The sequence below is a fragment of the Acomys minous genome (assembly GCF_964271855.1).
Source record: "Acomys minous genome assembly, chromosome: 10".
Classification (NCBI taxonomy): domain Eukaryota; kingdom Metazoa; phylum Chordata; class Mammalia; order Rodentia; family Muridae; genus Acomys; species Acomys minous.
This window is the reverse complement of record NC_140491.1, coordinates 7,267,138-7,294,743: the sequence shown is the minus strand read 5'-3', so window position 1 is coordinate 7,294,743 and position 27,606 is coordinate 7,267,138. Positions and strand designations below refer to the sequence as shown.

At 45.5% G+C, this 27,606-nt stretch overlaps 1 protein-coding gene across 2 annotated transcripts in view; it reads left to right on the top strand.

Annotated features, from left to right (window-relative positions):
* The window catches only part of KLF3 (KLF transcription factor 3), a 29,137-nt gene extending 25,137 nt beyond the window's left edge, over window positions 1-4,000 (top strand). For both annotated transcript variants that reach the window (XM_084799527.1, XM_084799528.1), the window contains exon 6: window positions 148-4,000. In XM_084799527.1, coding sequence (XP_084655653.1) covers window positions 148-329 — 182 coding nt within the window. In that variant the 3' untranslated portion in view covers window positions 330-4,000. The remainder of the gene's footprint in view (window positions 1-147) is intronic.
* The last annotated feature ends 23,606 nt before the right edge of the window (window positions 4,001-27,606 follow it).

Here is a 27,606-nt window from a genome sequence, read left to right as displayed (position 1 = left end):
TTCTTTGGTTTTCCATGGATAATATGTCCATTCTGTGCTTTTGCTGTAGTGTTTTATACATAACGAGTATGGTGTTATCTCAAAAGTTGTATTTTCTAACAACAAAAAAATTTGAGCTCCTTTTCACTTTTTTTTTTCTCCCCCCAGGAGAAAAGCCCTACAAATGCACCTGGGAAGGCTGCACATGGAAGTTTGCTCGGTCTGATGAACTAACAAGACATTTCCGGAAGCACACTGGGATCAAACCTTTCCAGTGCCCAGACTGTGACCGAAGCTTCTCTCGCTCTGACCATCTTGCCCTACACAGGAAACGCCACATGCTGGTCTGAAAGCCTTGCTTCCACTTCAGTGTGACTCCCCACTTGCGTTCGCTCTCGCTCTCTCTCTCTCTCTCTCTCTCTCTCCTCTCTCTCTCTTTCTCTCTCTCTCTTCTCCTCCTGCCCATTTCCTAACTCATTTTTATATGTACATTTTAATTTCGGTTCAGCTGGTCTGAATCTCTGAATTTATATCATTCAAGACTTCCACATGGTCAGTAGTTGATACGCTAACCCTCCCTCCCCTTACCACGGGTCAGACCTAAAGAATGTGAACACTTTTTTCTCCTCCGGGGATGCTAAGCAAACCCTCCTACATGTAACGAGAACAAGGGAACGTGTAAACGAACGGCCGATTTTTCGGTTTCTCCATGTATTCCTCAGAGAATGTCAAAGTAAATGTATTAGAAATACAGTATCCAGCCTGCTAGTCCTTGCCAGAGACCTTCGTACCTCTGCCGCGTCTCATGTCTGACAACAGGAAGAATGTGGTCCCTTTCACCAGTTAGCAAGATCCCGCGAGATGTCAAGCTGTCTCATCCCCGCCGCCAGCGCCCCTCCCATCGCTTGCGTGTTGGCCTGAATTACCAGCGCAGCTAAAGCAAGTCCTTTGTCCTCCTTAGCGCCTGGAGCTCTTGTGGAGGACGGTGAGACCCCTGGGAGAAGAACCTGGTGGGCCATGTGCTCCCTTGGTGTGGGGAAGAAGCAGAAGATACTGAGAACGGAGGAGGAAGTCAGCGATTCCTGGCTAGGACCGTGCGGGCCGTTGACGTTAGCTGTGCAGCGCAGTTGCTAAGTGTTGCTAAGTGTCCATCCCCAGCATAACTCAGCCGAGCACACCCTTGCTGCCACGCTGGGTCCCGAGAGAGTCGTGGGTACCGCCACCGCCATCCCTGCAGGATCCTGAAGTAAGGGATCCACAGAAATATTTGCCCAGTTACGTTAAAAACAAACAAAAACTTTGGAGACAGAGTATAAAACGCTCTCTTTCCCCCGCCTGCCCCAGTCTGCTAAGAGTGTTTGTGCAAACAGGAAAACACTGAGTGGTACTTATATCCCCGTATCCAATTTGTCACATAGCTTTCATATGGAGCTTTCCTGTGTGAGCTGTATGGTGCCAAACGCTGTCATCGTGCCCTTGACACAGAGCATAAGAGAACAGCCACTAAGCTTGAGGGAAGTCATTCAATTAAGACCTGAATGACACTTCTTGTAAATACATCTAGTGTGAAGCACATAGATCTTTATTTTGGTAACAGATTTTTGAAAAATAGAGAAAACCACAATTCAGGGATTTATATATATATGTGTGTGTGTGTGTGTGTGTGTGTGTGTGTGTGTGTGTGTGTGTGTGTGTAGCTTGAAGATTCCCACAAGTCTCTGCTGGAGCTAGCAATTTCCTGTCGCGACCACATATCCTATTAGGCCAAACTAAAAACAATGACTCGTGTTGATGTTGCAGAGAAATAGCACCATTGGGGGGGAGGGGTTTCAAAAGCAGGCTTTTGAACACCATAGTCTAAGCACCAATGAAAACAATCCAGAGGCAGAAATGCCATTGGTTATAAATTGGGAAGAAAACGGGCATGCTGGTCACCTACGGGTGCGTGTGACCAACGGTGCCTTCATCCCCTCACAAAGGATGGAGGAGAAGAGAGGGGGAAATCCTGAAAGTTCGTCCCAGCCACAGCTCAGGACCCAACACAACCTTAACTGGGAGGAACACCCGGCTTGCTTGATCTTGAACGTCAGTGGGTGAGCGGCGCTGGAGGCCTGCGCGTGTTCAGGGAGCATGCTTTAGTGGCGCTGTGTTCGCTCTTGCAGGGGCTGCCCTCGGGAGGTTCCTCTCAGCCCTGTGATCCAGCTGAGAGGGAAATGTTGAGTGAAAACTGCAAAGAAATGTTATCTTGGCACTTGGGTTCCTTTTCTTTCCTTTTCTAGCACTGCAAGGAAAAAAAAATCTGTTCAGACTATTAAAGCATGCTAACTAGGCTCTTGGCTTTGATCTGTTTGAAACTGTGCACGGACTGGGGAGTCGAATGACTCCTGCGGAAGCAGGATCCCCACCCTGGTTCGGTTGCATTCATGCCAACACCATCATGTCTTGAAATGGTTCTTCAGCGGCGGCGGCGCATTGAAGAGCACAGTTTGCTTTTCTGTTGTTCCGGTTTGTGTGTCCCAACCCATTGAGAAGAGGCAAGGGTACAAGGAAGGACAGAATTAGCTTTGCTTCGGCTGCACACCCGAGTGCAGTTAATAGCTTCATAACGTATTTTAAATATGACATTTAAATTTTGCTCAAAAGTCTATACTACGTTACTGTTTAGCCTGCTTAGCTCATGTTAACAGTTCAGTCAGAAAGATCCATTTTAACGCTGAAAGAAAAGTAACCCACAGAAACCATTCTCTGTTCCCATGCTGGTCTGATATACTTTTTAGTTAATTGGCCCTTACCAAATTTACTTTGTATACATATATATATATATATGTATTTGTATTTTACTATGATAGTTGAGAAATTTAGTTTCTTAGTTGTTTTGTTTGTTTAGCTGTTTTTGTGGGAGATGCAGAATAAGATGCCCTGCAAGTGTGATGCGGGGTGGCATGCAGTGCTGTCGTCGTCGGTGATTGAATTGCAGTAAATTGATGAGAACAGGCTAGAAACACGAAGTCAGCGCTGTGCAAATTGTTACAGGGTTCATTCAATTACTGCTCAAGTATCATCTTGGGGAAGTTAGAAAAATCAGAATCTTTGTGTGTTTGAGTTTTACGATGGGAGGGTACATCATTTAATGGGCATTTAGCACTCTAAAGTCACTTGGTTTGGAGACTGTATGTGGCATAGCTTTGTTCAACTAAGAAGATGCTAAGTATGCAGACGTTGCAAGAGCCTTGGAACAGAATTACAGGGGAATGATGTATGTATATGTGTGTTTTATTACACACCCACCTGCACTATCAGTATTGCACTAACGTGGAATTTGAGAGACTTGCTGATACTGTAATCTGCACACCATCCCGTAGACTGTTGTAGACAATCTCGGCGATCAGAGGGCTTAAAGTGATTTGGTTTGAGGCTGGAATTGTCTTGAAGGAATTGCTAACATACATGAAGTCACTTGAGTTCTCTTTGTTCTCTTCTTGGTCAAGGTTAACAGTTTCTAAATGATTGCAAATTCACTTAAGTAATACATTTACAAAGCCATCTTACGTGCATTATGAGGGCTACAATGTGTTTTACAAATACTAGCACTTTTTTTTTCCTGTTCTGTACTTAGTGTTAGAGGGTCAGAGTAATCCTTTTGCTTAGCATCTCTTAAACCCAACCTGCAAGCATAGCAGGGTTATTGCATTTACAGTACTTTAATACTTGTATAAACTATGCAGAAATTTTTAATAAAGTGTAATATATTTTATAAGCTAATAAGACTGAATGGGTAAAGGTTTTTAGCATGCGTTAGTATACTTGCAAATACTGAAACATTTTGGTAATCTTTCTTACTAAAGATGTGAATGTTAAATGTATCTTCTCTGTTTCTACCCTGTAGTCCAATGGGAATTCAGTAATGACATTTTGTCATGTCAAACTGTGAACATAAATTTGTACTGTACAGTCCTCATATACTATATACAGTATGCAATATATGTATTATATACTTGTTAATAAAACCATCTGAATATTACACATGATCATGTGATTACTACAGGCAGTGATCACTAGGAACAAAGAAGGAGGTGTCAAGTTTCAAAGTAAGTCGCTGATGAGCAAACCCTTTTAATGGTTAGAACAGGAAGTAGATCTAGCCAGTAGGTATGCTGCAGGAGTGAGGAGCCTTAAAGCACAGACCCAGTCACTTCCAGGAGGAAGACTGAGTTTAAGCTGTAAAACTGCAGACAAGCCCGCAGCCATCTGTAATATGTCCAGTTATGAGAGTTTTGTTTCTCAGCCCTATCCTGTGTGTGATGAGCCTAAGGGAACACTTCCCAGTAGATTCTGCCTCTGTAATTCTGCTCCCCTTCTTCTTCTTCTTCTTCTTCTTCTTCTCCTCCTCCTCCTCCTCCTCCTCCTCCTCCTCCTCTTCCTCCTCCTCCTCCTCTTCTTCTCCTCCTCCTCTTCCTCTTCCTCCACCTCTTCCTCCTTTTCTTTTTTTGTTTTGAGACAGGGTTTCTTTGTGTAGTCTAGACCAGGCTGGCCTTGAACTAGCAGCAACCTGCCTACCTCTGCCCCTCCCAGTGCTGGGATTAAAGGCATGGCCACCATACCATGCCCATCCTCCCTTTTCTTTCTTTTTTCTTTTGTTTCTGTTTGTTTTGGTTTGTTTTTTGTTTTTTGTTTTTTTTTTTTGTTTTTCAAGACAGTTTCTCTGCATAACAGACTCACTTTGTAAACCAGGCTAGCCTCGAACTCAGAGATCCACCTGCCTCTGCCCCCCGAGTGCTGGGATTAAAAGCATGTGCCACCACACCCGGCTTGCTACCTTTTCTCAGTTGCAGTTGATTGTCCGGCTCCATCTGACCAGCATCCATTGTCCCAGGAGAGCAGAGTTTTCACTCCATTGGTACTGGCCTCTTAACTAATCAAAGCTAATTCTTAAGCTCCAGGTAACCAGAGACCGCAGAATCTTGAAGCATCACACAAAGAGCCTCATGAGAGTCTTTAAGGGACCCAGATTTCCCTCAAACATTGACAGACCGGCCCTCCGCCATGTGCATTGCTGTTCACCTTCTCTCCCAAGTGTCCACACAACAGCCCATTGGAACCCTGAGCACCCCAGTGGCTTTTCCAGCCCGAAGAACAAATGCCACCTTAGTCCTCCCCAAAACACATCATCAGGTCTGTCACAGGGACACCCTAACCCTGGTACCAATCTCGGGTACCACGTTTCTAGTGCTGCCATAAGACACGAGGACCAGAAGCAGCTTGGGGGAAGGTTTTGTTTTGCTTATGCTTCCGTATAAATAACTTATCCTTGAAGGAGCGAAGGGCAGGAACTGAGGCATAGGACAGTGCTGCATGGGCCTGTTCCTCAAGGCTTGTTCAGATGTGTGTGTGTGTGTGTGTGTGTGTGTGTGTGTGTATTCCACCTGGCCAGCGGTGGCAGCATCCACACGTGCCAGTACTCACATGTGGAGGTGCAAGGACAATTTGCAGGAGTTAGTTTTCTCCTTCCACTGTGTGGATCCCAGAGATCAAACTCAGGGCCACTAGGTTTGGTGGCAGATTCCTTTAACTCACTGAGCCATAATCTCACCGGCTCTTAAGTTTTTATCTAGAGTTAAACAGGACTCATACCTTAGCAAGTCAGGAACAAACAGTAAGCGCTTCAAAGAAGTAAATCTAGATAAACTAAACTTTTCCAGCCTTTAATGGTCATGCCATGAAAACAACAGGTGGTTTCTGATCTGTGAACACACACTTGTGCCATGGAGAGCATCTGGAGATTGAAGACAATTTATGGGAGTCAGGACTTCTTCCACCATGTGGGCCCGGGGAGTCAGATGCTGTCCAGCTCGTCAGCACTAAGCCATCATGCTGTTATTCAAGACAAAATATAACAACCTCCCATTGTCTCCCATTCTCTGCACAACAAATGTATTGGTTACTTTTGTGTCATTGTAGGATGAAAAGTACTTGACCTGACCTTAGATCATGGTCTTGATGGCTTCAGTTCAACCTGGAAGGGCCTGATGGTTTATGTAGGTGCAAGCACATGGCGGGAGCTCATCACGTGGTGTGTGAGGGAAGGAAGCAAAGAAACATGGAGTAAGGACCTAAATATAACCTCTGAAGGCCCACCCCTGGTAACCGTATCCTGCCAGCTGGGCTATATTTCCTGAAGATACTACTGCCTCTCAAAATAATGCTACCAAATGAGGAACACGTGTTGAAAACGTGAACCTGTGGGAGGGCACTTCAGACCCAAACCATTACATTGATCACCAAAGACTCACAGCCATCTCATAGCCCGTGAGGCATTGAATCCAGCTTCTAAGAGGTCTGGGAAGCCTAACAGTCCCAACAGTCAGAAAAAGCCAAAATCTCTTCTGAAACTCAAGGGAAAACTTTGATTGAGAACTGCTGTAAAATGAAGAAATTATATACTTCCACTATACAATGCCGGAGTAAACATTCCCACTTCAAATGGGAAAAAACAGGAGAATTGGAAGCAAATATTGGACCAACACCTAGCAGAGTAAACAGTAAACCCAGCAGGTGTGTGTCTAGTACCAAGGGTATGTGGTGGCATCATTCACACTCCAACAGGCTCAGGTGTCCTTGGCTCCCGGACACCGTCCATGGTGTAGCACACATAGCCTCTCTTGGGCCAGCTCCACTCAATGCCTTGTGGTTTTCTTCAGTCATTCCTGGTATCTCTAACAATCTGAGGTCTCAGCCGGCGTGGTGGCGCACTCCTTTAATCCCAGCACTCGGGAGGCAGAGGCAGGCGGATCACTGTGAGTTCGAGGCCAGCCTGGTCAATAAAGTGAGTCCGGGACAACCAAAGCTACACAGAGAGACCCTGTCTTGAAAAAACAAAACAAACAAAACAAAACAAAAATCTGAGGTCTCCATTGTAACTTCAGCGTGTCCGTTTCACACATTGCTTGTGTAGAACTCTGCACATGGAATCCAACCTCACACACACATTGCCTAGCCTCCCAGGCTCTTCTCAAAAGTCTTGGGGCAGGCCTCCATAGAAGACCCTATAACTCTGGTATTCTACATTCCTAAGAACAGAATCACACGGAACATGACAAGCTTCGCCAGCTCAAATAACAGATGGAGCCCATTGGACGATGGCTGTAGTACCTGCCTTCTGAGTGGCTGCCTTGCTGAGTGCAGGGAGACATTCCCTGGGTGGCCTGTTCCCAGCATGGGACTCGAAAGAATCTCTCTTTACAGGCACTAAAGGAAATTCTTTCCAGTTAGTTCAATGTTGACATCCTAGAGACGTCAGTGAGGAAGACTTCTCCCTCAGAGTTACCACTTCTATTGTTCCAGTATGAAGTGCATATTTCTTTCTTGCCATGCCAACCTCTTTAAATTGCCCCCACTTTGTCTTGCCCACAGCTGTAGCCATATTCACACTTTATCCTGGCCAAATTGTTTTTCAAATTCTGCTCTGCTTTTTGTTCCCAGTGCTCACTGTAAACCTTGCTAGAAGCAGCCAGCAGTAACCATGCCACAGCCTCGATGTTGTCTTGACATTTGCTCCACCAAGATACTTAGTCCATTATTTTTTTTAATTCAGCCTCACTCAAATGTTCAGCACGGGGACAAAACATGGACAAATGATTTGCCATAGCGCAACACGCATGGTGTCTAATCCAGTTCTCAATAGAGTTCTTGTTTCCATCTGAACACCTGTAGGCAGTCTCCATAGTCTGTGTCTCTGAGAAAGCACCAGATTGATTTCCAAAGTGGTTGTACAAGTTTGCACTCCCACCGGCAATGAAAGAGTGTTTCCCTTTCTCCACATCCTTGCCAGCATCCTTCCTTCCATCCTTCCTTCCTCCCTTCCTGCCTACCCGCCTGCCTTCCTGTTCTTTCTACAATCCAGGCTGGCTTTGGACTACGTAGCTAAAGATGACCCCAAACTCCTGTTTCTCCCAACTGAAGAACTAAATTCATTAGGAAATGATTCTACATTTGAAGGATGTTTGTCACCAGAAACGGCCATTCCATATTCTTGCCCAGTAGTTTCAGTGCTGCACATTAAAGAGAGCAGGATTAGGGATTCTTGACAGGCAGAAGTTACCAAGCCCGATGTGAATTATAAGAGAAGAGTATTTCTATCCAAGGAAGAATGCCATTAAAAGATAAACTTGAGCACTCGGGAGGAAGAGGCAGTCGGGTCTCTGCGAGTTCGAGGCCAGTCTGGTCTACAAAGGGAGTTTCAGAACAGCCAAGGCTACACAGAGAAACCCTGCCTTGAAAAACCAAAACGAAAAACAAAAAGATAAACTTGAAGAGTTTATTTGAACAGCCTATGATTCGAGGATCAGGAAGCACCAGGCTGCAGGTGATTAGTCATGTTCCACTAAAGGGGCATGAAGAGGAAATTTACACCATTTCTCAGAAGCAAGACAAAGAAAATGCTTGACTAGTTAAAATGGGGGTGGTCCATAGTTAGAGGTTAATTGGTGAACCCTGATTGGTGAGTGTCTGGTTGGAGGATAGTTGGTAGCTGATGGTTGGTTAAGGACAAGTTGCATTCTCCTAGACTGTAACTGTCAACCTAGCTAAGTTTCATTTCACTCCATCTAAGCTGCTGGAATTTTCTCAGCCTAATAGCCTCTGTCAGCTATGGTTAAGAGTGGACTAAAGGGCTGGAGAGATGGCTCAGAGGTTAAGGGCACTGGCTGCTCTTCCAGAGGTCCTGAGTTCAATTCCCAGCAACCACATGGTGGCTCACAACCATCTATAGTGAGATCTGCTGCCTTCTTCTTGGCCTGTGGATACACATGCAGGCATAACACTGTAAACATAATAAATAAATAAATCTTTAAAAAAAAGAATAGACTAAAAAGGGGCTAAATGAAACATTATGTATGTATATGTTGAACATTAGAGTGACTGATGTGTCTGCACAAATCTAGGCAATAAATTGCTTTTCAAGGGTGCATCCATTTATTTATTTATTTATTTATTTATTTATTTATATGTTTATGGGTGTTTTGCCCAGGTATAAGATCCCATGAAACTAGACAGTTATGAGCCATCATATGGGTGCCAAGAATTGAATTCCAGTCCTCTGCAAGAGCAGCCAATGCTCCTAACCACAGAGTCATCTCTGCAGCTCCATGGGTCCATCCATTTTAACATGGATAAAACAATTCAGACCACAGTCTCAGCTGATAATTATATGCTGTGAAGGGGTTATGTTTAAATGTATAACCTTTGGTGGATGGAGTCTCATTGAGTCTGGATACAAGGGCTTCAAGCACTGGTTTTCTCACTCCGTATGGCACCATGAATCATCATAATTAAGAACTGAAGACAGAGGCTGGGGAGATGTCAACTAAAGCCACATGATCCACAAAAGGAAGGGCATGGGCGGAGGGGGGTGGGGGGCGGGTGTCTATAATCCTAGTGTTCCTAGGGCATGATGGGAGGAGGAAACAACAGTTCCCAGAAGCTCCCAGGCCAGCTAGCCCAGTATTTGCAGCAGCAGCAAACAGCGAAAGAGAAACCCTATCTCTAAGCGGAAGGTGAGGATGGGTACCTGTAACATGGTATGCATGTGCGCACACATCTATATCCAGATTGTGTCCTTCGCACTAATGTATCTGTGGCTCTCCTCTTCCCTGGGGGGCGCTAAGGGCTGCCAGCCCACTGAGGCAAGAGGAGCAGACGACAAGATACACGGCTTGGACGGCCGTGAGCATGAGCGAGATAGAGTACTCGGGGAACCACTTCAGAAGACAGTTGAACTTTAATCAGGGAAAACAAAGGCTATGTACCCCACTTGAAGCTGGGCGTGGTGGTGCACACCTTTAATGCCAGCACTTGGGAGGCAGAGGCAGGCAGATCACTGTGAGTTCAAGGCCAGCCTGATCTACAAAGTGAGTCCAGGACAGCCAAGGCTACACAGAGAGACCCTGTCATGAAAAATTAAAAATAAATAAATAAATAAATAAATAAATAAATAAACAAAAACAAAAACAAAAAGCAAGACCCACTTCCTGCTTCCACAGCCAATAGCTGTCTTTAAATAGCAAGTGTAGGGAGAGCACACTGAGCTCATTTGTGTCATCAGCTTCCCAACTGTCACTCAAACCAACTTCTCTTACATCACCATTTGTACCTGCTTTAATTTGTTGTTGTTTCGAGACAGGGTTTCTGTGTAGCCTTGGCTGTCCTGGACTCACTTTGTAGACTAGGCTGGCCTCGAACTCACAGTGATTCGCCTGCCTCTGCCTCCCGAGTGCTGGGATTAAAGGCGTGCGCCACCACGCCCGGCTTGCTTTAAGTTTTTTTTTTTTTAATGTGTTGTGTGAGTGTTTTGCCTGCATATTTGTTTGTGTAGCATGTGCATGCCTGATGCCTGAGGCAGCCAGAAAAGTGGCTTGCCCCTCACTGCCTGCTCAGCCTGCTTTCTTATAGAACTGAGGAACGTTGGAGGTTGGTCTGAGGTATTTTGGTGCTAATTACTGCTTCCTGTCTTTTAATGTACTCCAAATATTGCTGTGTAACCTTGCCTAAAAATCTTATTCCCAGCCGGGCAGTGGTGGCACAGGCCTTTAATCCCAGCACTCGGGAGGCAGGGCAAGCGGATCGTTGTGAGTTCAAGGCCAGCCTGGTCTACAAAGTGAGTCCAGGACAGCCAAGGCTACACAGAGAAACCCTGTCTGGAAAAAAAAAAATCTTTTTCCTGTTCAACCAATAAGAAGCCGATACGTCTGGACAGGCAAATGAAATAGGTGTGGCTAAGGTCCCCAGGCTTTTGGGACAGTGAGGGTGCTGGGAAAGGAAGCAGTTAGAGACCGGAAGACGATGCTGGGAAGGAGGCGAGAGAGAAGGAGAAAGAAGGAGGCTCCATGGTGGAGGAGAAGCACAGGGCGAGGGTGGATGGAGGAGTTGGCCCAGATGAAGAACTTTAGCAAGTGTTTGGGATTATGGATGGGGGTAGCTCGGCAGAAATTATTAGAAGGAGATGGCATGGGATTGGGGCAAGGAGATATGGGAGGTAGTTAAGGAGATTAATATCTGCCCTGCCCCAGGTGAACCAAGGCTATTTTAAAATATAACAGGTGTCTGTGTTTTTATTGATTGATAGCAGGTTAGAAAATAGCACCGTAGTAAGTATAGGTTAATAATAAACATTTATTAGGCCATACTTTTAAATTAACTGCGACAGAGGAGCAACAGTCCAGGAGTGGTGCCACCAACAATTGGGCCAAACAAATTGTTTGTATCCCCCACCCCCCAAATGTGGGACAAAGGTGTTTGCACCAATCACAGCAGACTTTCATGGAAACTAAAGCAATCACGGCACAGTCTCTCATGTGCATTGTGGACCTTTTGTGTCAGTTCCAGGCTTTCTGTGGGGTCTCTTCAGGGAGTGGTCCCTCTCCAGCCTGGATGAAGATGGCTGAGGGTCATCCAGAGTTCAACAAGGCCCCCAGCTCCGCCAGTGCAGGCTGTCTGAAGCATTTCTTCAGCTGTGGCTTTAGTGGTCCGCTGCCCTCGGAGTGACTGTAACGTGTCCAAAAGAGCTGCCTTGCAGTGAGGGCAGTTTGCCTGGCTCCTTGCCTGATAGTTATTTAGTCAAGGCAGCTGGGGAGCCAGGGAAGGGTCTAACAGCTGTTAGGAAATCACTTCACTCCAGTCCCTAATGTGCTAACCTATTTAAAGGAAAAGATAAACATGAAAAGAAGGGATTGTACTAAAAGCTTATCGCTGACAGTTAATGGTGACTGAGCAGTATTTAATGACTTTCCTAACTCATGTCATTCTGCCAGCAACACCCTGTCACCAAACTGAAATAAGGACAGCACAACCAAAGGAAGCTATAGACCAATATGCTTGATAAACACAGGAGCAGAACGTCTTAACAAAACATCACCAACTTAAGGTCAATATCTCATTAAAAAGATAATTCGCACAGCCAGGCATGGTGGTGCACTCCTGTGATCTCAGCACTCAGGGAGGCAAAGGCACACAGATTTCTGTTTGAGGCCAGCCTGGTCTACCAAGCGAGTGCGGGACAGCCAGGGCTCTGTGTAATAGAGAAACCCTGTATCGAAAAAAATAAAAAAACAAAAACCAAAAAGCATGTGTGTCTTAGTCATTTTGTTGGTGTGACAAAGACCATACCAAAGCCAGCTTGGGAAGTATACTTTTCTATTGCTGTGTTAAAACACTATGACCTTCGAGGCCAGCCTGGTCTACAAAGCAAGTCCAGGACAGCCAAGATAACATAGAGAAACCCTGTCTTGAAAAACAAAACAAAACAGAACAAACAAACAAACAAACAAACACTATGACCATGACAAGTTACAGAAGGAAGTATTTATCAGCATCGTAGCTGGGGCGTGTGCAGCAGGCAGGCAGAGAGACTGGGCCAGCAGGCTGTGAGTTCACATCTTAAACCACAAACAGGACCAAAGGGAGCAGAAAACTGGTGGTGGTGAGAGACTTGTAGGCCTCAAAGCCCACCCCCAGTCCCCCAGGGACACATTTCCTTTAGCAAGCCCACACCTCCACGGTCTCCCTAAACAGTGTCACCAATTGGGGACTAAGTACTCAAATGGCCACGAGTATGAAAAACATCCCATCCAGAAGGCTGTGTCCTACTTACTGGACCCTATAACTATCAGACAACAGCATAATGCAAAAAGCACATTTAGTTTAATTTTAAACGTTCCACACTTGCAGAGCTGTGGTGGCGCATGCCTTTAATCCCAGCACTTGGGAGGCAGAGGCAAGCAGGATCACTGTGAGTTCGAGGCCAGCCTACAGAGTGAGTTCCAGGACAGCCAGGCCTCAACAGAGAAACCCTGTTTTGAAAAACTAAAAAGCAAGCAAACAAGCGAAAGTTCCATACTCTTTCACAGGCACAACAGGGTTTAAAAGTCCAGTCTAGGCCAGGGCTGCCTGAAAAAGAGACACTGTGGAGAAAGGGAGAGCTGGAGAGTCAACAGTGGTGAGCAACAGGCAGATATGAGGAGGCCACAGTGAGGGCCTGGCTTGGGTTCATGGGCCTGCTGCAGCTGGGTTCTGTGCCAACACCTGTGGCCAAAGGCCAAGCTGACTGCCACCAGAGACCATGTGGATGTCTGAGGGTTGTGCTACCAGCAGGGTTGGGGGGGGGGGTGTCTGATCTGAGTGGACTGAACTGCCACCTGAGGCCATGGGGACAGGCCACGGACCCATGCTGCTGCGGGGTGGGGAGGGAGACATATCTGGGTTGGTGTTCTAGGCCTGTGTTATAACCAAAGGCCATGCAGATGTCCCATGCAGTACAGCCTGAGGCACTGTGCTCAACTGATTCTGTTCCTCAGCAGACACCACATTCGGGATAGCAGCCCCTATCTCCTCTGAGCAGCACAGCAGAGTTGACCCTGGTGGTAAAGGAGCTGGTGAGCCAGCCCAGGGGCAGGAGAGCTGACCCTGCCCCTTGCAGACTGTGTTGGGTGAGCTATACAGGACAGTGATGTACCTGGTGGTGTAGGTGCAGACCAGCTGGCCAGCTGACCAGCTTAGCTACCTCCCAGGCCTAGATCCAGGGCTTTTGACTTGGCCAACCGCAAAATCTACTGCATCTGTGATCTGCTCAAGCACGTGAAAGAACCAGTCCTGCAGATCCGAAGCTGCAGGATCTCCATGACACAGGGCAACAACAGGACATCCTAGAGGAGTCCCAGTGAGGATACAATATTGATAGTGTAGCACAAGCCAGAGGCCTCAAAACAGACCAGTGACTCATTTCAACGAACATTTGCAAGAAAAGATGTGTGGACAAAAGGATGTACTGTCCGAAACACTACAGCTTCTACAATGAGATGTTTTATTTGGTTGGTTTTCTTTCTTTTTCTTTTCTTTTCTTTTTTTTTTTTAACTTCTATCTTATTTTCTTTTCTTTTGAGGAGGAGGTTGCAAGGGTAGAGGGTAGATACAACGGGATGAGATGAGTGGAACTGGTGTGCATCATATGAAAATCACAAAGAACCAAGAAAAAGTTTTTAAAAAATCCAGTCCAATCTCTTCAGAGACCCAAGATAATCTCTTTAATGCTTAACCCTATAAAACAAAAAGGGAAATTATATACTTTCAAAATATAATGGCTCAGAATGTACATTCCAAAGGGAAGAAGTGAGGGTGTAGTAAGGAAATACTGGACCAAAACAAGACTGAAACCCACTAGGGCCAACAGTAAGTCCTGTAGTTTTATGTCTGATGGTAAAGGGCTTAAATGGATCCACTCTTCCAGGATTTATTTGTTTTTGGTTTTTATTTATTTATTTATTTTGAGACAGCGTTTCTCTATGTAGCCCTGGCTGTCCTGGATTCATTTTTGTAGACCAAGGTGGCCTCGAACTCACAGATCTGCCTGCCTCTGCCTCCTAGGTGCCGGGATTAGAGGTGAGCGCCACCGCCTGGCCGCTCTTCCAGTTTTGCTGCTTGCAGCATACTTCTACTTTTCAGGTTGGTCCCACTCCCTGTATGTCCCTGTCCTGGGCAGATGTCCTGCAGCCGGTCCCACTCCCTGTATGTCACTGTCCTGGGCAGATGTCCTGCAGCCGGTTGTACTTCCCTGTATGTCCCTGTCCTGGGCAGATGCCCTGCAGCTGGTTGTACTTCCCTGTATGTCACTGTCCTGGGCAGATGTCCTGCAGCCGGTTGTACTTCCCTGTATGTCACTGTCCTGGGCAGATGTCCTGCAGCCGGTTGTACTTCCCTGTATGTCACTGTCCTGGGCAGATGTCCTGCAGCCGGTTGTACTTCCCTGTATGTCACTGTCCTGGGCAGATGTCCTGCAGCCGGTTGTACTTCCCTAAGAATAGCTGCACAAACCACTAGATTGCAGTCTCAGTCAGATGTGGATGGTTTATTAAGAGAAGGCACAGCCCCAAGGCTGATTGCAATCAGGGCCACAGAAAGGACTCGGGAGCCTAGCTGTGACATTGACCTGTTTCCCAGAGTCAGCTTATAAAGGCGAAACCACAAGTGGCTCACACCAGGGGACGGATGGTGGAACAGGGCAGTCGGCTCTGACTCAGGTCGTTTCGCTAACAAGCAGTTCTAGCTAGCCTTTAGTTTGACTGGTCCTAAGTGAGATAAGTGAGGCAGTGCTTAGGGTACATGCAAAGCGTAGCCAAGTATGTAGATAGCAAAGTATGAGTTATGGCACCATTGAATCACAGACAACAAAGGAGCAACCAGGGTGTAGCTTAGTGTGAGGTCAGCTTGGCCCCTCTGGCAGGGAAGGTTAGTTTGGGCTATGAGCAACTGCTTCTAGGAAGCAGAGTTGAAAAGTTTAAAGTTTTTTTTTTAACTTAATTTCACCTTATAATCAAAATGGAAGAGGAATATGAAAATGGCTGCAGCTATGTCAAAGAGCAAGCCTCAACAAGCCGGGCACCTCTAGTACCTTACAGTCTCCAACACAACCCAGTGACCACCCAGAGGCTCTTGCCTTTTTAGGGGTTTTCACATATGGAGTCCCCCTCCCCTGCCCCACCCCCACCGTCATACGTTGCCTGGCCTCGGTGGCTCTCTGAAACCTTGAGGGAATATTTCATGACCCCTTAACTCTTGCATCCTTTATGACCCTAAAGCCAACAGTATGTAGAGCACACTGCCAAGCTCTACAGCTTGCAAGGAACCCTAGGCCACTGGAGTCACATTTTCCAGAAGCTTTCATTGTCCCTTTCTAGGAGAAAAAAAAAAAGTCCTTGCATCTTTTCCTTTTACAAGTTGAGAGTCCATCTGGCGGGATCTTCCCCGAGGGCGCACTCTATTCCTTTGCAGGTCAGGCTCCTCCTTATCTCCTTATCATCTCCTTCTGCACAAGCCTTGGCCACAGCACTGGATTTCCTGTTGCTTCTGTTCTCTTCTAACTAGTGAACATTTTGTATTTGTTTCTGCACAACTTTTAAATTTTTCATTATAGAGCTGCATAAAAGTAATTACTAATAACCATGTAACGGATCCAATTTTAGGCTTTTTGTTTTGGTTTTAGAATTTCTAGACAGGGTTTCCCTTTGTAGACCAGGCTGGCCTACAACTCAGAGCAATCTGCTTGCCTCTGCCTTCAGAGTGCTGGGATTAAAGGAGTATGCCACCATGTCCCGCCCCAATGTTAGGCTTTCTTAAAAATCTCCTCTTCCAAAGGAATTAGTCACTTACTTTTAAATGTAGCCTCAAACAAGTTCTTAGGACAAGGGCAGAAAGCAACCTCATTCTTTGTTAAATGTCACAGAGTTGTCTCTAGCCCAGTTGTTAATTTTGTTCTGTTCCGAAATCTCTGGAGCTGGACCTCCACTCTCCACAGTCCACACAGCTCTCAGCGCTGCTGTCTTTCAAGCTTCTACTAGGGTGTACCTTTTCTTTTCTTTCTTTCTTTCTTTTTTTTAAGAGTTATTTATTTATTATCTATACAGTATTCTGTACTGCATGTGAGCCAGCAAGCCAGAAGAGGGCACCAGATCTCATTGTAGATAGTTATGAGCCACCATGTGGTTGTTGGGAATCGAACTCAGGACCTTTGGGAGAACAACCAGTGCTCTTAACCTCTGAGCCACCTCTCTAGCCCCTAGGATGTACCTTTCAGTTCCCCTTACAGCCTTCAATCGCTCTTCTAAAGTCACAAAGTCTTTAACATTCCTTCACCAAAACCATATAATTAGGGTTTTCAAGGAAGTATTCCCATGCACAGTAACAACTTTTGTCTTAGTTTTCTATTGCTGAAATAAAGCACCACGTCCAAGGCAACTCATATAATAAGAAGAGTTTATTTAGGCTCACTGTTCCATCAGCATCACAGCTGGGAAGTGTGACAGCAGGCAGTCATGGAAACTGGAACACCAAGCTGAGAGTTCACATCTTAAACCACGAGGAAATTTAAGATGACCCACAGGAAACAGGGAAAACACTGTGAGCCACTGAGCCTGGGCTTAAGCATCTGAGACCTTTACTAAGCACCCCCCCCCCCCCCGACAGTGACACACTTCCTCCAACAAGGCCATACCTACCTCAACAAGACCACGCTTCCTAATAGTGTCACTTCCTGTGGGCCAAGCAGTCAAACACATGAGTCTGTACAGGCCATTCCTACTCAGACCACCACATTCCACACCCTGGTCCCAATGGGCTTGTAGCCATCCCACAATGCAGAAAAATGCATAGTCTATCACGGTCTCAACCCTGTTAAAAGTGTGATGACTGGGGTAGGAGTGTACCATGTGCATCTACGGAAGTGGTTCTTTCCCTCTGTCTTCATACGGATCCAGGGGTTGGAACTGAGGCCATCAGGCTTGCATGTCAGGCAGCCCACAGTCTCTTTGTATGAGAGAAGACAGATTACTTCTCACTCAACGGCTCCATTTCTTCCTCCCTCCTCTCAGCCTTCCTCAGGCATCTATCATTGGCCTTGTTCTGACTCAGAAATGTCATAAAACTGTTAAATGCCCTGAAGTGATTTTGCCGCTATGTTTATTATTTGCCTGAAGTGTGTTTGTTTGTTGTTGTTATTGTTTGTTTGTTTTCTTAAGAGTTAGTGATGTTTTGCTCAGCTTCCTTGTAGCTGGATCTTTGTTCACTAAGGTATTGGGTGGTGCGGCGAATGAATCCGGAAAACTGCGCAGACTAGACAGGAACGTGCCCTTGACTCTAATGGAAGAAAAGACAGCCTAAGTGGAAAGTGATGGGTAAACTGGGTCACTGTTTGGAGAAAAGGCTGGTTTTGGTACCATATCATATGTGAAGCCAGATGGCTGGTATGAAAGAAAAAACACTGAAACGTAACTGTAAAAATGCAAGAGTCTTTTACTGATTCTCTCAGTAGAATATATTTCTTCCCAAGTCTGAAATGTATCACCCACGAGCAAACTTTTGATGGATTTGCTTGGGGATCTAGGCGCCACAGGTTAGATGGTGATTTGCAGAAGTCTGGCCCTTCTTTCACCATGTTGGCTCTGGGAATGGAACTCAAGCTGTCAGGCTTGGTGGTACCCAGAACCTTTATCCTCCAGAGCCTGGGGGTTTGAGTGAGAGCGGCTCCCACAGGCTCATGAGTTTGAATGCTTAGTCTCCAGGTGGTGGGATTGTTTGGGAAGGATGAGGAGGTGTGGTCTTGTTGGAGGAGTTGAATCACTGGGGGTGTGGCCTTTGAAGTTTCAAAAGCCTCCCCCACCCCCATGCCTGCCTTGTAGTTGTTGCCTTAGTACAACCTGCAGTGCTGGAGTGCTGTCTGCCTGCCTGCTCTCATGCCTCCAGCCATGATGGCTGTAGACGTGCCCTCTGAAAATGTCATCCCAATAGCTCTTTCTTCTATAGTGCCTTAACACAGCAGTAGAAAAGAAACTAAGAGGGCTGGGGAGATGGCTCAGAGGTTAAGAGTATAGGCTGCTCTTCCAAAGGTCCTGAGTTCAATTCCCAGCAACCACATCATGGCTCACAAACATCTATAATGAGATCTGGCATACAGGGGTACATAAAGGCAGAAGACTGTGTACATGATAAATAAATCTTTTTTAAAAAAGATACTCTCATACACATAAAATAATCAAATCTTAATAAATTGAAAAAAAATTAGAGAACACCCAGAAGGGTTTGGTGTGCCTGAGTTCAATACCAGCACTTGACACCTGAGAGGCAGAGGCAGGTGGACCTCTATGTCTTATAGGCCTGCCTGGCCTATGTACTAAGCCCCAAGCCAACCAGGTTACAAAGTGAATCCAGAAGGAGGAGGAGGAAAAAAAAAAAACACTCAGAGCTACATATCTTATATTTTTAAATGTATTCATAATCAAAATCTCAGCTTAAGCTTTCAACTTCAAAGTGGGCATCCATGCAAACAAGAGAAAGGGATTAACATGGACAAGGAGAAGAAAACGAGAACTCTATAACTCAGCTCGGAGCTTCCTTAGCCTATCTGTAGGGGTCAGGTGTGTGTGTGTGTGTGTGTGTGTGTGAACAAAGACCACAGCAAGATGGATGCAAAGTCATATCTCAGTTCTATATAGAGAAAAACAAAAACAAAAAACAAAGAAAGTCCAGAAAACATTAGAAAGACGTTTATCTGGTCCTGTCTCGCACCAGCTTTCTGATTCTGTTAGCCACTTTCCTCTACTTCCCTGAAATTCTGTGACATCCTCAAGCCAGCCTGAGTTTGCTGATCTCTTTTTCAAAAAGCAAAAGCTTTCAACCTTACTCATCGGGACTCACTTTTTATAAACATCAAGTGGGTGAGCAAAGGGCTGAGCTGGGTATTTGGAATGAGAAAGGAGTCCTCTGGCTGCTTGTGTTCCCATGCCTGCCTTCCCTTGTAAGGAATGGAGGGACCGAGTCGCTGTATGCAAACCTTAACGAGACCAAGTTGAACATGCTTTACGGTCTTCTTGCCAGGCATTGCAAAAATCATCACTGGTTTTACAAAACTCAGGGCGTCGGGGGACAGGTTGACTGAGATTAGCTTGAAGATTTTCTTACTCAGTTTGAGGAGGACTCAAACTCCAGGAAAAAAAAAAAAAAAAAGAACTTTACCAGGAGGATGGGTGGAGGGAAAAAGAGCTGGGCTGGCAGCCTCACTGGCAGCCTCAGAAATACAGTGTAGTAGTCAGGAGCAGGTCCGGGCTCTTTGCTGCCTACACCCTGATATATGGGACTATGGAGCACAGGATGGGGGTGGGGGGTAGGGGTCAGGAGTGTGTGTGTGTGTGTGTGTGTGTGTGTGTGTGTGTGTGTGTGTGTGTGTGAACAAAGACCACAGCAAGACGAATGCAAAGTCATTTACAGCCATCGACATCCATTTCAACTGTGAAAAGAAAGCCCGAATGAACTGCATATTTCAAGGAAGTAATTATGCTAAACATTAGGTCTCCTGATGTTCCCAAGGACCCACCTGACCTAATATACCCTGCTTGTTGATCACATTGTGTGTGTGTGTGTGTGTGTGTGTGTGTGTGTGTGTGTGTGTATGTGTGTGTGTGTGTGTAGTCAGGGTTTCTCTATACACACCTGGCTGTCCTGAAACTCACTAAATAGACTGTTTAGTGCTGTCTTTCAACTCACATAAATCTGTCTGTATGCTTCCCAAATTTGGGCATCAAGGACATATATCAGCATCCTCAGCTTGGCCACATTGTTTTGTTTTGTTTTGCTTTGTTTTTGCCTCTATAGTCTTTGTATCTCAAGGACATCAGTTTTGTCACATTGCTTTTTTGAGTAGCATGGGGTCTTGCTGTCTAGCTCAGGCCAGCCTGCTGCCATTCTTCTGCCTCGGACTCCTCGAGTGCTGGAATCTGTGGTATGAGCCGTCACTCCTGGATAATCATATTTCCTGGACAACATAGAGACAGTCTACCTTTCCCTTAGTTTGGATAGTTATCATTTCTGTAAAATTGTCTATCTATCTTTCTATCTATGTATTGTGTATATGGACTGCTGCTCCTGCCACTACCCGAGTATGGGGAGGTCAGAGGGCAACGTTAGGGAGTTGGTTCTCTCAATCTCCCATTTGGGTCCTGGGGATTGAACTCAGGTCATCCTGCTTGGCAGCAAATGCCTTTACCTCCTGAGCTACCTCACTAGGCCTAAATTTTTTTATTACTAATCACTAGATAATTCAGTGTTTGACATCATATATGAGTAGATGCTTTGTAGAGCTACTGTAAGCTTATACTTTGTTTCTGTAGAAATTCTGAAAAAAAAAAATCTGTTCCTTGTGATTCTGTCAAGAGGAACTATGTAGGGCTGGAAAGACAATTCATTCTAAGAAAGGCACTTGCCACGAAGCATGTCAACCCAAGGACAGCTCAGACCTGCGTGACTGAAGGAGAGAACCAACTCCTGTGAGTTGCCCTATGACTTCCACAGGAGCGCCATGGCACATACACACACACACACACACACACACACACACACACACACACACCAAACTAACAAATGTAAAGGGAAAAAAACATAAAAGATTCATGCATAATTGTTCGTGTTGCATTACTGGGTAAATTCTTGACAGGAAAGAACTTCCGTTTGGACCAGAACTGCTGACCAGTGCCCTGCTTAGGAGTTTGTGCACCTGATGGCTGCCAATTCTACATGTGGGTTAGCCTCTGACCCTGCATACTTCTAACCTTGCTTCTTTTTTATTGGTGCATCCGGGCCAGGTGCCACAGGACATTTATTAATTTGTCTCTTTTTAAATGAATTAGTTCATTAATTAAAAGATTCATTTTTTAGAGTATATGTGTGTCTGCTTGAGTTAACTGTATCACCTGTGTGCAGGTGACCTTACAGGCCAGAGGGTATCGTATGCCCTGGAATTAGACGGCTTTGAGCTACCACCTGATGTGGGGGAACCGAACCCCATTCTCTGCAAAAACAGTACTTGCTCTTATCCCTGAGCTATCTCCCCAGCCTCCACATTTCTTTTTAATGGAAAGAGTTTATTTAAGTGTCCATCCTGCCGGGCATGATAGCGCACGCCTTTAATCCCAGAACTCAGGAGGCAGAGACAGTTGGATCTCTGTGAATTTGGAGGCCAGCCTGGTCTACAAAGAGAGCCCAGGACAGCTAGGGCTACACAGAGAAAGCTTGTCTTGAAAAACAAAAAGAATACAAAGCGAGTCCAGGACAGTCAAGGCTACACAGAGAAACCCTGTCTCGAAAAACCAAAAAAGAAAAACAAAAAAAAAAAAAGAAGAAGAAAGAGGAGGAGGAGGAAGAGGAGGAGGAGGAGGAGGAGGAGGAGGAGGAGAAGAAGAAGAAGAAGAAGAAGAAGAAGAAGAAGAAGAAGAAGAAGAAGAAGAAGAAGAAAGGGTCGGGCATGGTGGTGCACACCTTTAGCCCAGCACTCAGGAGGCAGAGGCAGGCTGATCTCTGAGTTTGAGACTAGCCTGATCTACAGAGTGGGTTAAAAGAAGCCAGAGCTACATAGAGAAACCCTGTCTTGAAAAACAAAAACAGAACAAAAAAGGAAAGAAGGAAGGAAAGGTGAACCAAAGGAGCCAAATCAACAATACATTGCCATATCCCAACACAATGTGTTCAAAAGTTTGTCTTAGATACACTATGGAGAATTGATTGGCTTTAGCCATGAAGGCTGGGTCTATCTTACCTCACTGAAGTTAATTGGATTTCATCAGGAGAACCTGATGGTCCCTGCCTAGTCAGTTGGTTAGACTCAGTTTGCAGCAGGTCCCTAGAAATTCGGTATGTACACATTAAATTTTATAAATACTGTCAACACTCTCTGAAATGCCTATTGGTCTTTCTTTCTTTCTTTCTTTTTCTTTTTTCTTTTTCTTTTTCTTTCTTTTTTTTTTGTTTTTTGTTTTGTTTTTTGTTTTTTGTTTTGTTTTATTTTTCGAGATAGGGTTTCTCTGTGTAGCCTTGGCTGTCCTGGGTTTGCTTTTGTAGACCAGCCTGGCCTCAAACTCACAATGATCCATCTGCCTCTGCCTCCCAAGCTATTGGTCTTTCTATTACAAGTGTTTGGGGCCTGGAGAAATGGCTCAGCAGTTAAGAACACTGGCTGTTCTTCCAGAGGTCCCGAGTTCAATTCCCAGCACTTACATGGTGGCACATAACCATCTGTAATGGGATCTGATTCCCTCTTCTGGTGTGCATGAAGACAGAGCACTCATGTACATAAAATGCATAAATAACTGTTTGAAAATGACTTTTCTTGTAGCCTTTCCCTTAGGTCACTTTCTTAAATTTTTTATAGTAAAGACTTACTTGTATTTTTAGTTATGTACACCCTGCAGGGGTGTGTGCATGTGAATACCAGTGCCTGCAAAGGCCCGAGCATCAGATCACTGGGAGCTGGAGTGGCAGAACGTTGTGAGCTGCCCAGTATGGGTGCTAGGAATCAAACTGAGGTCCTACAGAAGAGCCGGAAGCGCTCTGAACAGCTAAATCGTCTCTCCAGCCACCCTCTTCCCACATTTTTGTCATTTTGATTATCTTTATCTATTCCAAAACCATAAGTAGTAAAGTAGTGAAAATAACTATAACATATTGAGCAATGCCATGTAGCGTTTTACAAACCCCATTTCATTTAGTCCTGATAATACTGTCAGCTAACTATGAGCCAATCCAGGCAGGAGAAGCTCAGAGAGGGCAGATCACTAGGTACAGGTACAAGTAGCCAGGACCTGACAGAGCTGTGAACAAAGTTAGCTTGTTTTGTCTTTAGGAACTGAGGCAAAGGGGACAGACTTCATGAAAAGGGTTTTTATTGAGTGGGATTTTTAAAAAAGATTTGTGTTTGTGTGTGTGTGTTTGTGTGTATGTGTGTGTGTGTGTGCCCATATGTGCAAGTCCCATTGAAGGTCGGAAGAGGAAGTCAGATTCCCTGGAGCTGAAATTACAGGAAGTTGTAAACTGGCCCACGTGGGTGCCAGGAACTGAGTTCAGGTCCTTTGCATGAGCAGCAATCACTTTTAACTGCTAAGCCATCTCTCCATTCTCCACCTCATATTATTTTAAGAATGCCTTATGGGCTAGGGGGTGGGGTGGGTGGTGAGGGGGTGGAGGGGGTAGATTTGGGGGGAGTGCTCACTTTCAGTCCCAGCGCTTGGGAGGCAGAGGCAGGTAGATCTCTGCGAATTTGAGACTAACTGTGTAGTGAGTTTCAGGCCGGTCAGATCTATATATATGGTTAGACCCTATTTAAAATGAAACAAACAAAGCCTTTAAAAACCACATGAGGCCAGTAAGATGGGTCAGCAGGTGAAAGTACTCATCTCACAGGCCTGTGACCCGCGATTGATCCCAGGAATGCATGGTGGAAGGAGAGGACTGGCTCCTGCAACCTTGGGGAAGGGTCAGAGGTCAACAAGTGCACACACTAGATCCCAGTGAGAAAACCAATGCGCTTCCATCGCTAGTCACAGGCTCTGGTGGGCAGATGCCACTCCTGAGTTAATGTTTGCCTTCGTGATTCACAGGAACTGTGTGTGTGTGTGTGTGTGTGTGTGTGTGTGTGTGTGTGTGTGTGTGTGAGCCAAGCATTGCACATCTTATTTAAAACTGGTCCAAGTTGAGAGTGCAAAGGGGAGAGCAGCCTGCATGTTTTGTCTGGGGAAGACAGTGACAGCAACTCGGGGAAAGGTGGCCTCAGTTGCTATCACTTCTCAGAATGCTAAGAGACATTAACATATGGCAGCTCACAGGTCATCAAGGCAGCTCTGGAGACAATGAATTCAGAGACCTGGGATGTCCCGTGTGTTTCCTCCCTTCCTCTTCTATGACCCTGTCCCCATTGGCTTACCACTGTGGGCGCAGAGCCATGGCTGAGAGGCCTTGGTGGCTGGATTTCTTTTCTGGGCCGCAGATGCAGTTGGTCATCAGCCAGGTGTGCGGCCACATGGGGTCAGAGGTGGATTTCCTGTGAAGATGCTGAGCCTGCAGCTTCATAGGCCTTTCCACACCCTGGGAGGGGCCTCATACTTCGTAGGGACATTTAACGATATTTTAACTACTTGCTTCTTCCTCTCTGACTTCCCTTCACGTTAATGGGCCTGGAGCAGCTGTGGGCACTTTTGGGGGGAGGGGGGTTCACCTAGAGGAATATTAACTAGGATGTGTCATTTAGTTTGGGCTAAGTAGGCTTTAGTCACATGTTTTGTGTCATTTCCAGGGTGTGTTTTGTCAGTTCGTCCCACTGTGGGAACACAGCCAAGAATCCTTTTATCCGCCCCCCCCCCCAACTCTGCTGCCTGCACCTGACAAGAGGACCTGGGGTTGTGTCACAATAAGAGTCTATCCTTTGAGGATGGAATTTCAGGGTAAAAGTTCTTAGAAGTCCTACTAACTATGTCAGATAATAGAGACTGCTATTGTGGGAATTTGCTTGCTTTTGGAAGTCTTGTATTTTTTGTTTGTTTGTTTGTTTGTTTAAATTTATTCCCAATTCATCATCCACAAAGGTAGCTGATCAATTCTGCACTCTTGTTTGATTTATTTTTCTTCTTCTTCTTCTTCTTCTTCTTCTTCTTCTTCTTCTTCTTCTTCTTCTTAATCATTTTTACTCTCTATTACCGGTGTTTTGGAGGATGGACTCTTTGTTTGTTTGTTTGTTTCTGTTTCTTTTTAGACAGGGTTTCTTGGTGTAGCCTTGGCTGTCCTAGACTCACTTTATAGACCAGGCTGGCATTTATGTTTGTTTGTATGAGAATGGCTCCCATAGACTTATTTGTTTGAATGCTTGAGTCCCAGTTTGTGGAACTGCTCAGGAAAGATTAGGAGGTGTGCCTTTGCTGTAGGAGTTAGGAGGTGTGCCTTTGCTGTAGGAGTTAGGAGGTGTGCCTTTGCTGTAGGAGTTAGGAGGTGTGCCTTTGCTGTAGGAGTTATGCCATGGTGAGATCGTCTTTGAGGTTCCAAAATCCCATGCCATTCCAAGTTATCTCTCTCTTGTGTTTGTGAGTTAAGGCGTGAGTTCTCAGCTACTGCTTGACAGCACCATGCTTGGCCACCTCCCTACCTACACATTCCCTGCCGTGGTGGCCATGTTTTGTTCACCACCAGGCGGTTGACTGGGTTCCACTTCCAATGAGGCAGTCCAAGCGCTGCTTGCTTCTGGACAAGAACAGAGAGACGCTGAAAACAAAGGTCCCATTTCTCCCTCAGGGGAGCCTTAGAGCACTCAGGGTGAGGCCTGTGCGCTAGGTGAGGTTCCTGGTCTCACTGCGGGAAATGGAACTGAGTTTTCCATGGAGTGTTACAATCAGTTCTTTTGGAATATGATTGCCAGCCAGGCGTGGTGGCGCACGCATTTAATCCCAGCACTCGGGAAGCAGAGGCAGGCAGATCGCTGTGAGTTCGAGGCCAGCCTGGTCTACAAAATGAGTCCAGAACACCCAAGGATACATTGAGAAACCCTGTCTCAAAAAAACAAAAACAAATACCCCCCCACCCCCCTGCCCCCCCCCAATACCCCCATTTTTATTGGAAAAGGATAAAACATTGACCATGTTTAGTGGAAAGTCCAGCATCCTTCTAATTCACAGCTTCTTAAACTGCAATGTGATCCCACGTGGGGTCATGTGACTGAAAGTGGGAGTGCGAACACTTTGGTGGTAGTAAAAGGCTTTTGAATGTTCAAGGACCAAAAACTTAACTGAAAAATCAAACACACAGTGAACCTGACCGTCTCTGGAAGGCCTTGCCTTTGCTGCCTCCCGTGACTTCATTGCAGCCTTGGCTCTGAACATACTGCACTGTATGTACTTGCACTGCTACTACAGTGTGGCCGCACGTGGCTGCTAAGCAGTGACTGAAACAGCTGGGCTCAGACTGGAGACTGCTGTGTGTTATGTATATTATGAACTGCACGGTTTTAACTGTGTATGGGTAACTTTCTGTCCTTATGGAAACATAAAAGTTTAATTACAGAAAGCAAGGACCTTAAATATATATGTATATATATTTCACTGTCATTCCTTAGTATCAAGTTAGTATATTTTTAAATTTTATTAGAATGTTTTCCTTTAATTTTTTGTTTTTGTTTGTTTTTTCGAGACAAGGTTTCCCTGTGTAGCCTTGGCTGTCCTGGACTCACTTTGTAGACCAGGCTGGCCTCGAACTCACAGAGATCCGCTTGCCTCTGCCTCCTGAGTGCTGGGATTAAAGATGTGTGCCACCACCACCTGGCTAATTTTTAAATATATATATTATTGGGTCTGTCATGGTGGTACTTGCCTTTAATCTCAGGACTTGGGAGGCAGAAGCAGGAGGATCTCTGTGATTGAAGGTCAGGCCAGCCTACTGTAGTGGTTTGAACGAAACGGACACCACAGAGACTCATAGGAAGAAGCACTATTCGGAGGTGTGGCCTTCTGGGAGGAAATATTTCACTGGTGATGCACTTTAAGGTTTCTTTTTTTATTTTGTTTTGCTTTGTTTTGATTTTCGAAACAGGGTTTCTCTGTGTAGCCTTGACTATCCTAGACTCGCTTTGTAGACCAGGCTGGCCTCGAACTCACAGTGATCCACCTGCTTCTGCCTCCCAAGTGTTGGGATTAAAGGCGTGTGCCACCACCGCCCGGCGCGCTTTAAGGTTTCAAATGCTCAAGCCAGGCCCAGTGTCTCTCTTATCCTTGTACCATGTCTGTCTTCTTTCTGCCATGCTTTCCACCATGACAATAATAGACTAAGGCTCTGAGCTGTAGGCCAGCCCCAATCACATGTTCTCCTTTATAACAGTTACCATGGTCATGGTGTCTGTTTACAGCAATAGAAAAACTATACAGTGAGTCCTTGTCTACAATAAACAAACAAACAAATAAACAGAACTTCACATTGGTGTGTGGATGGGATGGGGTGGGTGGGTGGGTGGGTATGTGTTGTTTTAAAGAAAGTAAATCCCAAATCGTTTGATTTTTCCAGTGAAGTCTCAGCAGCCAGATGCTGGGGTGAAAACTTGCTAGCTTAGAGGGGCAGAGAAAGTACCCAGCTGACCTTCCTGCTTAGCTCCAGTCCCAGAAGGAAAAGGCCAAAAGCTTGCTAGCTCAGCTGACAGCCCAAGAGGAGAAAGCCAAAAAACAAAACAAAACAAAACAAAACAAAAAACCCCCCAAAACTCTAAATGCCAAAGAGCTTGCTAACTCAAAACTC